Source organism: Ursus maritimus, unplaced genomic scaffold, assembly GCF_017311325.1.
Source record: "Ursus maritimus isolate PB19 unplaced genomic scaffold, ASM1731132v1 scaffold_9, whole genome shotgun sequence".
NCBI lineage: Eukaryota > Metazoa > Chordata > Mammalia > Carnivora > Ursidae > Ursus > Ursus maritimus.
Window position 1 is genome coordinate 77,466,117 of NW_024427107.1, and position 14,414 is coordinate 77,480,530.

A 14,414-nucleotide genomic window follows, 5' to 3' on the forward strand; every position below is an offset into this window, starting at 1 on the left:
AGGGATGTGGGGCCTGAGTCACCCTCCTCAGTGGGACCCACAGGCACAGCACGCTGGCTGCTCGGCCAGGTGTAAGCCACACCTGCCAAGCACCTCCGGCCCGGGCCAGCGGGGTTCAGGCACTTTGACAAATGCTGTGGCTTTACTGGAGGGACCCTCAGCCCTGAGGCCAAGCACCTCCGGCCCGGGCCAGCGGGGTTCAGGCACTTTGACAAATGCTGTGGCTTTACTGGAGGGACCCTCAGCCCTGAGAGGCAGCAGAATCGCCCCGAAGAGCAGACAAGGCCGAGTAGACCCTTTACCTGGATGTTGCCCAAGGAAGGGACCAGACGGATGGCTCCCTGCCCTTCCCCTCCTGCCTGCCCTCAAACCTCCGACCCTCGGAGCCAGCGCAAAAGCCTCTCTGCCCTGCCCAGAGCCCCCAACACGTTTTAGCTCAAGTCAGCAGTTGGCGGGTTTGCGCTCGCGGCCCCGGCTGGATGAGGGGCACAGAGCTGTCCAGGCGGGAGAGCCAAGACGTGTGTTTCGTGCAGGCATGCCCTCCCTTCCACGCGGGTGTCTTACCCATTTGAGCTGTGCCCTGGCCTGACGTGTCATGCCTTCGCTGAATAAACAGAGAGAGACTGTAGCTACAAGAAGCTGAGACCCAAAGCGGGGCCCCAGGCTGGACCCCACTGCCAGGAACAACCAACAACATACATTCTGACCTCGCAAATCACATTATGTTACTGCAAAGAGGGGCTGGGAGTTAAACCCAAAATGGTGATCAACTCCTACAACTTCTTCAGTCTCCATTCTGAAACGTGAGGGCCTGGCCTGGGCCGCAGCGTCTCCCAGCCCAACTGGAATTAGGGTGCGTGGGCTACTTAGCAGGAGAAAGGGTAAATGACAAGCGCTGCCTTCCTTGAGTAAGGGCCACAGGCCACGGACCACGTTTTGTGTGCAGACCTGGGGGAGCCTCCAGCAGACACAGGTGGAGGACTCTGACTACAGAAGTGCCCACCACTCAAAGGAAAGTACTTCACAAAAAAAAAGAATAAAAGAAAACAACAAGGGACGATTTGCTACAAGAGGTGACTATCTGGGAGAAAAGGGGTCATGTTCTATCAGCCTTTAAACAGAAGAGATCAGCGTCTCCATATCACAACTGTTGCACAGAAGCTTAGACGTGACGGGAAGCAGTGGCCGGGGGCAGGCTCTCCATGCTCACACACAGAAGGCACAAGAGGGTGGGGTGAAACCTGAGAGCACGGAGGGCACACCCCCACCTCTTAGACCACTAACCACAAACCCCGCAGTCTCCGCTAGGCGCGTCGTAATTAAGTACTTGAAACCCTGATGACGCGAAGCATGATCTGGGACCAGTAGCATGGGCACCACCTGGGAGCTGCTTTTTAGAAATGCAGACCCCCCCCCCTCAGAACCTGCATCAGGAGCACAGGCAGCTCATCACTGGTGGAGATGCTCTCCCAGGGGGTGGATTCATTCAGTTTTCAAAGAACCTTGGGAGGCGGCTTCTGCATACCTCCCCCTTTCACAGGTGCGGCCCTGGGGGCTTTAAGACGGCTTCTTACCCAAGGTCCCACCACAGGAGAGGGCAACACGAGGACCTGAACCAGGTCTCTGTTTACCCCAGAGCCTGGTTAACTTCTACAAGAACAAGTTTCAAATGTGAACACTGTATCAACTCCCCCATCCCTTCTGAAGGAAAAATGTTCCTATGCCCCACCTAGCATCTAATTATAACTGTGTACAGATAAACTGTGAATAAACTCCTTATGCTTTTTTTTCTTATACAACTTTAAACAAAAACAAATGTGCAAATTAAAAACTTCATAATAAATTTCAAATGCACCAGCGTGTTTCTTTGCAAGGCATGATCCCAACTCAGTGGACAGGCATGGGGTCCCGGGACTTCCTGCAATTCAGAATGCCGGTGTCAGTCACCCCCCGCCCAGCCCGGCCGTGCACCACTGTTATCTCGGGATCCCCGGAGACCAGCTGGTAAGGAGCCCTTATCGCCGCGCGGCCTTCCTCGGCCGTAACGTACTCGACCATTATCAGAGCACCGCCAAGTCCGAGCGGCACCACAAGGCGCCCAAACCACCCAGTCTCCTGGCGATTCAGACGAGTGCAAGGAGCTTAGTCATGTTAAGATTATCAAAAAACGGAAAAGCAAAATATTTAAAGGCCAAGGAGGGTCTGCATCTTGCCGGCCAGCAGTGTGAGACTGTGAGCACCGAGCTACACTCCTTCCGAGGGACCCAGGGGCTTAAGAAGTTAATTGGGTAGGTCGCTCTCAAAGGGCATCAACTCCCTGCTCTCACTGGGACAGTTAAGTTACTTGTTTCTCTGCTGTGTTTTTTGTTTTTAAAGTCTGTGTGAAGATTATTTCTGAGTTGAGTTTTGCTCTTCTCCTGTTAATAAACAATACCCATTACCACCCTGGATCAGCTCATTTGTTGGAAGATGTGCCAAGTGACAACTTCTTAGGCAGAACTTGTATTCCTCTAAAGCCACGATGACAAAAACAGTAAGAAAAGGCGACATTTTAATACAAGCACTATCTGCAGTGGTTAATGGATCAGTGATGACCATTCATGGGAACACCGGCTCCGGCTGGACCTCTGCTGGATTGCACGGCCACCATCACACACATCCCAGCCCTGCAAACGTGCTCCTCCATAGGTCTTTACCGTCCTACCGCGTGACCTGGGCTCTGGTCTGACGGCGGTGTGCGGCACGGGTGCCCTGCGTGTGCAGCACATGCGTGTAGTTCCGAGCAGCTCTGTCTGTCTCTGAACCTGGCCAACGCCCCGCCCCAACGCAGGAGAGCACAACACGTGGAAAGTAGTTTCTACGGATCTCAGGATGGCGCACACAGCAACCGGCCGCTCTTTCGTCCCAGGTGATTTACTTTGTGCCAACACGTTTGAATTTCACTTCATTGCACATCGTCTGATCCAAACGCAACCCTTACCTTATCCCTCCCGATCGGAAGGGGCATCGCTGTGTAGAGATTCTTTCTTCCATCAAACACTGGTTTCCGATCCCCAAAGATCTGTGTTTTAAAGTGCTGGACCATATGTTCCACTATTTCCCTGAAAAGGACAGAATTCAAGCAAAATGTCAATAAAATCAGAGAAATGACACGCAAGGACAACATTCTTCTAACACCGGTTTATGAGCAATTTTGGAAAACCTATGGCTCCTCTCAGTGAGACAACTTTCAGTGTTCATCTATAAGGACTCAAACCAGAACATTCAGTGGGCTGACGCTTGCTCAGTCAGTCAGTCGGACACGGGAGAGCTCCCCCCACGCCGGGCGCCGTGCAGACTACATCCAGCGGACAGCACACGCACCCAGGACTTCCTGGGGTCCCTGTTCCCAAAGCTGGAGATGGGATGCCATGCGCCCTGCCGGGTGACTCTGCGGGACCTCTCAGCAGAGCAGATACCACCCCTCCCTGGTCGACACTGGGTGCTGGCTCAGCTGTGGCCTTGCTCTGGTCACTGTAAAGTCCGAAGATGTGACCCATGCCCAGGCTTTCCTGGGCTCTGTGTGACTGGCTTGGCCTCTTGTGCTGCTGTGATCTGCTGTAAGCATGCACCCTGGGTGCTGTTGCCCCTTCAGTCTGAGCTCCAGAACCCTAACGCCGACTCAAAGCCCAGGGGCAGCCTGACCCAGCCGGGACGCTCAGATGACCTCCAGGGCCATGAGCACGGAACAGGACCTTTGTTATGACAGGCACTCTGATGCTGGTACTCCGTGTTCCCCGGGCATCACAGCAGCAGAACGCCAATGAACACACAGAAACCGTTCTGTTGCAGGGTTCCATAAGCAGACTAGACCTGTGCCCTCCCCCACCCACTGTGCCTGCCTGTCCACAGCTCAGCAGAGAGGTGTGCAGACACACATTCTGAATGGCCAGAGACAGGTCAACTATCCCGCTGGCGCAAGGCTCAGGGAAAAGCGATGCCCACCCCCCCCACCCTCTCTGCAGGTTTGCTCCAAGACAGCCCCAGTTGGCACCTGTCAGCATTTTGGGGTGGCTTTGAGGCATTCTGATTTAGCTCCCCAAATACTTGACTCTTCTTACACACAATGCCTCATAAAATACAGACAGGAAAGACTATGACACCTGCCTGGCCCGCCAAAGGTCCCCAGTGAGGGAAAAATGCAAAGGATGGATAGCGAAGGGACTGGGACAGGCTCCCAATCTCAGTCACTGTCAGCAGCTCATGGGATGTGGGAGCGAGGGAGATGCACTCCGGCAGCAGAGCAAGTGGGGCGAGGGGAGGGACAGGACATCTGAGAGACTGACCCCAGCAGGGGAGATCTGAGCTCAGCTTCATTCTAAGGCTCTTGCTCTGGGGTAGAGCTTTGGTGATCCTGCAGGAAGCAAGAACTCATTCCATTCCTTTGCCAGAATATGAGGACAGCTGGCCTACAAAGTCTTTCCGTATTCAAACCAGCTTTGCCCAGTCGACCTTCAACTGTACTAGTCACGCCAGAGGAGTTGCAGGCGTGCAGCCGATCCTGCCCAAACACCCACTGCCTAAGAGATCCTCTGGGCATCATCTTCTCTGACGGCTCCACCAAGAACGCATCAGGCCTCTGCCGCCACGTGGGGACCACAGCCCGGGCAGGTGAAGACCCAACGGCAGCCGGGGTGGCTCCAACCTCCGGCTCTGCCGTCCCTGACCAGCGGCCACGGTGCGGTCTCTTTGGCGTCTCCACACACTGCTCTGGGCCACCATCGGAGAGCGGCTGTCTCTAGACCACTGCTCTCCAAGCTTCAAAGATCCCATCTTCTTGGTCAAGACGTCACTGTCCACTCAAGCTCCAGACAGCTCTACTGGAGAGTTCTGGCCACAGCCGAACAGCGAATCATCCAACTGAGCAAATTTATTCTGGACGGAGTAGAGGAGCATGGGCTGGTCTCCCTTACAGACACGGGTGAGGAAAGCACAGCTGGTCCTGGGACGGTGCAAGGGTGGGGGCACCAACCCCCGCACAGAACTTCTGATCCTCCCAAACCTTAACTACTAGTAGCCCACTACTGACCGACACCGGCATCGGAGGCCATCAGCACGCATTCTGTGTACTGTACGTATCGTACACTGTATTCTTACAATAAAGCAAGCTGGAGAAAAGAAAACGTTATGAAGAAAATCACAGGGAAAAGAAAATACATTGACTCTCAGTACTGTATTCATTGAAAAAAATCCACATAAAAGCGGACATGCGCAGTTCAAGCCGTGTTGTTCAAGGGTCCACTGTATTAACAAACTGAGCCCAGCAACTCAGGAAAACTGACACCGTGTCCAAACGCTGGGCGGATACGAGCAATGGAAGGTTGGACTTAACGTGACAAAAGTAACCGGCACAGAACATATTACAGACGTCACGTAAAATCCACAGCTGCAACACTGCTGGAAGAGAGCACAGGAGAAAAATCTTTAATGACCCTCAGGACAGACAAAGATTTCTTAGAACACAAACAGTATGAACTGCAAAATAAATAAATAAATAAAAATTCAAACACATCATCAAAATTAAAACTTTTACTCTTTAAAAGCTACAGTTACAAAAAGGAAAAGACAAGACACTGGGAGTCAATCTTCGAGAAACACACATACATGTCTGACAGAGGACAGGCACGCATGATATGTTTTAAAAATTCTCGTAACTGAGTAAGACACACACGTAAACTTTAAACAACGGGAAAAGGATAAGAACAGACACACTGGAAAAGAAGCTACAGGAATGGCCAATAAGCACGTGGAAAGACACTCCTCCTTGGTCATTAGGAAAATGCTCACAAAACTACGAGGAGACCCCAGCATGCACCCGCCAGCTCTGGCTGACATCACGAGGACTGACCAGACCAGGTCGGTGAAGGCCAGGGGGCACAAGGGATCACAGGGTGCTGCTGTGAAGGACAACAGTACAGCCATTCTACGGGGGAGAAGCTGGCCGTCTCTTATAAAGGTCAGTGTGTATTCACCACGCCATCTGGTAATACCCAATAGTTACAGAAGAGAAATGAAAACACAGAACTACACCAACACTTGTATGCAAACATCCGTAACAGTCCCAACCTGGAAACAACTCATATGTCCGTCAACTGGTGAACAGACCAATTAGGGCACAAGTTTACAATGGGACACTTATTCCACGTGTGGACTGCTAGGACGTGCAACACGGTGGCTGCATCTCAGGAAGGAGGCCGCCACAGAACGGGCCACATGGAGGATTCCATTTGTGGGAGACTCTCTCAAAGGCAAACATGAATCCTTAACAGAAGGCACCTGAGTGGCAGCTCTGGACAGGGCACGGGGAACTAGCTGCAAAGGGGCAGGAAAGAGCTTGCGGGAGTCAGAATGTTCCACACCTTCACTGAGGTGCTTGTTACATGTGCATACACATTTTTTTTTAAGCTCGTTAACTATAAACTAAAAATGGATGCATTTTGTTGTGATTATATCTCAATAAATTTGATTTATACTTTAAAAATCATATGTAGAAAAAAATTTTAATTATGATTATCTCAAAGATGTAGGAAAAAGCATTTACTAAAATTCAACACCGTTCACATTTTTCTTTTTCTTAAGTTAGCAAACTAGGACCAGATGGACATGTCCTTTATCTGGTCGAGCTCTCCCTCCGAGATTCACAATAAAACGAAGATGCTGCTTTTGCTGCTCGCGTCCCAAGCTGGGCTGCAGACCACGGGCACACAGAAGGGTAAGAACGGGAGAAGGATCGTAAAGAGGAAAAACTACCACCACTGTGGACATTAGGGCTGTATTTGTTGAAAACCCAGACGAACCTGCAGAAAAGCTCAGAGTCCTTGCCTTCGTATCTGTGTAATCCCAGGGCCCAGCGCATCACGGATATGCCACGAACAAACGCACACATTTCCCCCCAGTACGAAGTCTTTATTTGTTTTTTTACTCACTCACTCACCCACTCATTCATTCATTTGTTCGCGCTCTCAGGTGGGTGGTGAGGCAGGAGAGGAGCTGGTGGGCAGGTCAAAGAAACCCAGGAAGCCTGGTTTCATGCAAGGAGGGAAGGGACTGGTATCCAGTATTCGCAGCACTGAGCTGGAGGCCACGCCACTCGTCTCCATGAACGCTTCCTACCCTAAGTTGAATCCAACGGTTGGCATGACAGTTCCACTCACGTACCAAACAGGAGCCACAGCCTACGCGCTCAGGAACTGCCAGCCCCTGGCAGAATGCGGCACACAGCTGGGGCTCGGTGCATTTCGGTGGAGGAAGGAAGCCGTTCACTCCTTCCAGGAAGGAGTCACCCCGATGTACTACAAAGTAGCCCTGCTCGGGTGACCTGTCATCTAGAACCCTGGCCACCACACGGACCGAGAGAAGACACCAGTCATCAGCCGTGTTCTGCTCCCATGCCTCCGTGGCTGACGCTCACGGCAAGGAAGGTGCTGTCACCGTGCACAATCTTGTGCAAAACATAAAGAGGGACCACACCACTTAACTTCTAGGACAGGTGCCCACTAACTGTAAAACACGGCGGCCCCTTCCCGTCACGAACACTGACCAGCTCCCCATGACTGGCCAGTGACTCACTGACCTTCCTTCCTTCCTGTTTCTTGGTCTCTCTCTGTTTTAATGGTGGTAATAAAGTAACATAAAACTTGCCATTTCAGGGCAACCCTCTCGGGTCTCCTCCCTCTTGGGGAGCTCAATAAACTTTGCTTTGCTGCCCACAAAAAAACAAAAAACAAAAAAACCAAAAACAAACCAAAAAGCAACCTGCCATTTCCATCACTGTTCCGCATGTGGCTCGGCGGCATGAGGCACATTCACACCGTGTGCACCGCACCGTGGTCCCCGTCCAGGACCACCTCTGCTCCTGCGGGGAAGGCCCGCACCCACGACACACTAGCCCCCTAGGGACTGGACCTGACCAGCTGCTCCTTAGCAACTGCTGGCAGACTTCTGAGAGGAACTCCCTGGGGACGTGTGACCTGCTGGGTCCCTGTGTTTTGTTCTTCCTTCTGACTGTGTTTGATCCTGGACAAACAGCTTCACCCCACATACAACTCCGGATACGCTCCTGACTTCACTCGAAAGGCGACGGCCCCCAAAGACTCTGTGCTCACTCTGCAGACCCCACAAGAACACGGCTGCCGGCCACGTCACACGACAACGCCCTCGGCGCTCAGCAGCCGCAGGGGGGCGCCGTCATCTCCGTTTATGCCTGAGGACGCGGAGACCCGCGGCCACGTGCTACTGAGCGGCAGCGGCAAGACACACTCCGGTGGTAAGCGAGACATGCGGCTGATCCAAACAGGCCGGCATGCCCCCTATTTGCTTCGTTGGCCCTTTTGCCACAATTCTGGGCAAGTTTTCTCTTTAAAAAAAAAAAATGCAGTCTTGGGGAGCCTGGGTGGCTCAGTTGGTTAAGCATCCGACTCCTGATTTCGGCTCAAGTCATGATCAGGGTGGTGGGATCGAGCCCCTCACTCAGTGGGGAGCCTGCTTAAGATTCTCTCTCTGCCTCTCCCCCTGCCCCTCCCCGCTCACGTCCGCATGCTCACTCTCTCCCTCTAAATAAATATGCAGTCATTTCTTAATTCCTAACTACACGGGTCTTACATTACCACATCTTCACTGTCAACTTCAAATACAGGTAATGCTGACAAGTCTGCCTAGACCACGTCCTCATCTCAATCCTCTTCTCAGAAGCGATTTGATCATTTTCAAAACTATGCATTTACAAAAATATGTAGGTACATAAAAAGCAATACAGTGTATCATTCTTTTTCAAATGTATGGCATCAAACCCATGGTTTTGGACCTTGCTGTTTTCCCTCTAGGTGTCTTTGAGACCTTCCCTTGTCACTAGATACAAAGTGGTCATCAAGTCTAGAAAGAAGAGATATTATTGTATCATGTACCATAACTCATATTAACAAACCACTTATGACCTAGTTGCCTGTTTCCAGGCTTGATGTGCACGCTGCAAAGCTCCGGCTCGTTGTTGTCCACAGCCGCCCCGCACCGCACCGCACCGCACAGAAGGTTACTCAACCATCCCTACTGACTGACTCAAGGATGGTTTCTCTTTTTTTTCCATCATAGTATTAGACATCCTTGTACGTCTCTCTTTGGGATAAATACTTAGAAGTAAAGGACATACATACTACTTTAATTTTAACATATGTACTGTTCTAAAAAGTCTTGACCAATGGACAATCCCTCCAGTGGGCAGCACCCAAAGCAAACAGCAGGCTGCAAACACAGCCCGGCCACCGTACTTCCCACCCTCCTGCCACCCCCACCCCCACCCACTCCCAGGACACAGAGCCGTCACTTCTGCAGTGTTCTCCTAGGACCACTTGACAGAGCTCGAGAGGAACAAGCAGCGCAGGACCGTCGAAAGCAAGGAGCATGCCTTCTTTTTGTAGGCCATCCTGTGCTCTGAGCAGAGTGCTGCTACTTTTGACCCACTGCAACGGTTTCCTAGGGCTGGTGGCAAGGCCCACACAACCTGGACCAGCACTGTGCTCTGGCTACCCTGTGGGACCATCTCCGTAGCCACAATGATAGTGGAAGTAGGAGAGGTACCTTGCCTTATACTGAAGCCCTCCTCCAGCAGCCATTCGGTGAACAATGATGGATGGTATGGCCAGATCGAGGGCACACTAGGCGAGGGCTCACAGTGACGCATCATATAGTACATGGATGGCTTTGCACAAGGCTTCAGGGTTACACTCATTAAACATCTACCGTGTGCACTGCACCAGATTGTGGGAACTCAGAATTAAGACACTGTCCTTGCTGTAACAGAGACTGTAGTGTGGAAGGAGAGCCAGGTGAAGAGATGGGGTGTTAAGGACTGTCTTGCTGGTCACTCCCAGGGGACAGAGCACACCATGAGCTCTGTGCTCTTCTTCTGTCTTCCTGTCCTACCCGGAGCCTCCCTCCAGCAGCACAGACTCCGAGTATCAGCAGTTACTAGCTGGATGCTCTTCCCCACTAGGGCCACGGACCATGTCTCTCTTGCCCACACTGCACCCCCAGCGGCACACTACCACCTCCTGAGTGGAGGGCTCATACATGTAGCTGGCCGTGATGCTAGCAAAGTTGCAAGAGGGAGGGATGAAGCGGAAGTGCAGCATGTGGGTTTTGGCAACAGGAAAACTTTACTTCCAACATTTTTCTATGCTATTTTGATGGGTAACAATTTTGAGATTGGACCTTAGCCAAAGTCCATCAGGAGTAATAGTAAAAGAAAGAATCCCGAAGGCTCACACATTTAACAAGGCTGCAATTCTCAGGTTGACTCAAAACCCAGAGGAGAAGCACGGCATGCTAGTAAGTGGGCTGGCCTTGGCCACAAAAATGCAGCTCAAACCCCATCTTTATTACTTTCTGTTTGACTTGAGGGAATTTCCAAACATTGGGTAACTTTAGAACCTTGTAGATGTAACTACAACAAGGATGTGGCAATACAGTCAGGTAAAGACATCAAATTTGAATCACCAGCAGCCTTTTTCTGTTGCCAGATGACAAAGCCTTAGTCATGTTTCCTTCCTGGTGGGAAAAAAACCACCACCATCACCACCACCACCACCAACAACAACAAACTATCTTGTACAACGGGGTGATGGCGTAGTAAGAGCCCATCATACCAATAAAAAACCCAGAAAATGTGCGTGCTTCTCCGGGCCCTTGCCCCACCTCTAAGAGTGTATTTAAATCACAGACCCACACAGTGTTTGCCTCAGGAAAACGCAGCAACAGACACGGCCATTCACAGACAGTCTCAAAGCGTTTAAGAATGGAAGACCGTCCGTCAGGAAAGCTGTTGAAACCAGTTGTGCCCAAAGTTTTTCTTCAGAAACACATGTTTTTAGTAAGCACATATTTTAAAGGTTCTCATGCGAAGAACTCATGGATCAAAGGGCATATACTATTTTTATTTTACTATTTATACCAAATCACCCACTAAAGAGCCTGGACTGGGATGCTGGGCTGGCTCAGTTGCTAGAGCATTCCACTCTCAATCTCAGCGTTATGAGTTCAAGCCCTACACTGGGCATGGAGCCTACTTAAAAAAAATAAAAATAAAGAGCCTGGACCAGTGTATATTGGTCACACTGAGCAAATCCAATTGTTTAGTTTTTTTTTTTTTAAGATAGAAGCTTTTTAAATTTTAAATTCAATTAGCCAACAGATAGTACATTCATTAGTTTCAGATGTAGTGTTCAATGATTCATTAGTTGTGTATAACACCCAGCGCTCATCACATCACGTGCCCTCCTTAATGCCCATCCCCCAGTCACCCCATCCCCCCATCCACCTCCCCTTCTGCAACCCTCAGTTTGCTTCCCAGAGTCAAGCGTTTCTCATGGTTTGTCTCCCTCTCTGATTTCTTTCCAATCAGTTTTCCCTCCCTTCCCCCATGATCCTCTGTGCTGCTTCTTATGTTACACGCGTGAGTGAAACCATATAATTGTCTTTCTTTGACTGACTTATTTCACTTAGTGTATTACCCTCCAGTTCCATCCACGTCGATGTACATCTAAGATTTCATCCATTCTGATGGCTAAGTAATGTCCATTGTATATATGAACCACATCTTTATCTTCATCTGCGGAAGGACATCTCGGTTCCTTCCACAGTTTGGCTAATGTGGACGTTGCTGCTATGAACATTGGGGTGCAGGTGCCCTTTTGTTTCCCCACATCTGTATCTTTGGGGTAAATACCCAGTCCAACAGTTTAGTTTTATAAATAAGGGAACTGAATCCCCAAACATTCTTTCTCTTAAGAAGACTGTAATCGGGAAAAAAAATATTACAGCAAAGAGCACTTCATAAGGCACCAGCACAAACTGGGCAACCAATCTGAGTTCTCAAACTGCAACTGAGAATTCTGTTTCGGACCACGACAAAGTAATTAGTATTGGACTTATCCTTTCACCTTAACTACAAAACTAGAGAAAATATGAGACAGCTATTTTTGGCATTGAAAAACAGGCAGCTTAAGCCTATGATTATTGAGGCAAGGGAAACACATGAGGTAAGCCGTGCATCTGCTCTGCTGGGGAGCAGTTTCCAAACCACAACACGGGGGGCAGGGGGAGGAGCACCAGAGGGCAGCAGTCTCGTCGCACTGAGGAGATAGTGAGCAGAGTATGGTATGGGTCTGCAGAAGAGGTAGGAATTTGTGGGGCAAGGTACCAGAGAACACAGCAAAAGCCAGACTCCCTCAATGTAACATACATAATGTTCAACAACAAAAATTTACTACGTGTGTAAATAAGCCAAAAGGGTGATATTAGTAACCTAAGGAAAAACCTGTTGATAGAAACAGATCCCGAAATGAGCCACATGTGGTAATTAGCAGACAAGGACTGCTATAAGACATATGCTATTGCTCTAAGTACATTAAAGGTCATTAAGAAAAATATGGGAACAATGAGCAAACAGATGGGGAGTCTCAGCAGAAAATGTAAACTATGAAAAAGAACCAAATGCAAAATCTACAACTGAAAAGTACAGTATCTGAATGAAAAACAATTATTAGACGATTACCACAGAAGACTGGGTACAACGACAACAACAAAAAGTGGAGGGGATAAAGCAATCTTGAAGACGAATCAATACGGATTATCCAAACCAAAAAAAGGGAGGGGAAAAGACACTTTTAAAAATCACAGGCTCGACGACCTGAAGACAATATAAAAATGACCTAACATACACATAATTGCAAACTCTAACATAGAGGAGAAAATGGGGCAGAAAAAATATTTTAAGAAATGATAGCCAGCATCTCACCCAAATGTCATGAAAGATAATCAGCATACAAATCCAGAAAAACTCTAATGAACACGGAGAAGGAAAAATACAAAGAAAATCACACTTAGGCACGTCAGAGTCAAACTGCTGAAAAGCAAAATTAAAACAGAAAATATTCAGAGGAAAAATGATAAATTACATACAGGTGAAGTACAATAAGAAAATAAACTGAACATTCATCAGAAATGATGACTCAAAGGTGATATGATGACGACTTTAAGGTGTTGAGGGAAAAACGTAAATTTAGAATTCTACATCCAGCAAAAATCTCTCTCAAAAATAAGAAGGAAATAAACACATTTGTAGATTTCAAAAAGGTGCTAGAAGAAATCATAATGGGCAGACTTGCACAACGAGAACGGCTAAAGGATATTCTTCAGGCTGAAAGGAAATGATGCCAGGTGAAAATACACGTCAGCAGGGAACTAGGAATGGTTCATATCTGGGGAAACAGACCATTTTCTTAATTTCTTTAAAGTAACAGCATTGTACCATGGAATTTATAATGTATATGTAAGTGAAACACACGAATAATAGTAAAAGGACAGGTGGGTAAACGGAATTACACTACTATAAAACTCTTATATTTTATATGAAGGTCCAGTATTAACTGTGCTAAGTCACAGCTGCACACTGAAGTCCGTAAAGCAGTCACTTAAAAAGCAAAAAGAGGTAAAGTTACAAACTAGCAGAGGGAATAAATGGAATAAAGAACATCTGAGAGCCCAAAAGGAGAAGGGAAAAGAGAAACACGAATAAAAAACAGATACAGGAATTTTAAAAAACAGCAAGATGGTAGACTTCAACCACAGATAATTAAATTTAAATTTATAAAATATTTAAGCAAATCGAACATACACATTAAAATCCAGAAATAAAGTAAGTCCCTGTGATACGATATCTACGAGGGACACACACACAGGCTGACAGTACAAGTACGTACAAAGATATACACCAGCTAAACAGTAAGCTTAAGAATGGCTGAGACTGTATTAATAATCTGCAGAAAAGGCTTTTTATTTTTTATTTTATTTTTTTAAAGATTTTATTTACTTATTTGACAGAGAGAGACAGCCAGCGAGAGAGGGAACACAAGCAGGGGGAGTGGGAGAGGGAGAAGCAGGCATCCCACTGAGCAGGGAGCCCGATGTGGGGCTCGATCCCAGGACCCTGGGATCATGACCTGTGCCGAAGGCAGACACTTAACGACTGAGCCACCCAGGCGCCCCCAGAAAAGGCTTTTTAAACAAGAAGAGTTACAAAACATGGAGAACACTTCCTAGTGATAAAGGGGTCAATTCGTCATAGAAGACAAAGAATTATAAAGGTGTATATCTAGTAACAGAGCTTTGAAACACATAAAATAAAAACAGTACTGAAGGGAGAAACAGACAAACCCACATCACGGCAGGACAGAAACAATGAGAATGGGTGTAAAGGGTTAAAACAATCTATCAACCAACCCCACCCACTCTTCGGAACCCCCACGTCCACCAAACCCAGGATACACTCTCTTCAAGTGTCTGAACAGATTTAAAAAAACAAGATAAATCACATGCTTAGC

General features: G+C 48.4%; 1 protein-coding gene across 4 annotated transcripts in view; it reads right to left on the reverse strand.

Annotated features, from left to right (window-relative positions):
* AGO2 (argonaute RISC catalytic component 2) overlaps positions 1–14,414 on the reverse strand; it is a 102,633-nt gene that overhangs the window by 30,716 nt on the left and 57,503 nt on the right. For all 4 annotated transcript variants that reach the window (XM_040626155.1, XM_040626153.1, XM_040626154.1 and 1 more), the window contains one exon: positions 2,981–3,101. In XM_040626155.1, coding sequence (XP_040482089.1) covers positions 2,981–3,101 — 121 coding nt within the window. The remainder of the gene's footprint in view (positions 1–2,980; positions 3,102–14,414) is intronic.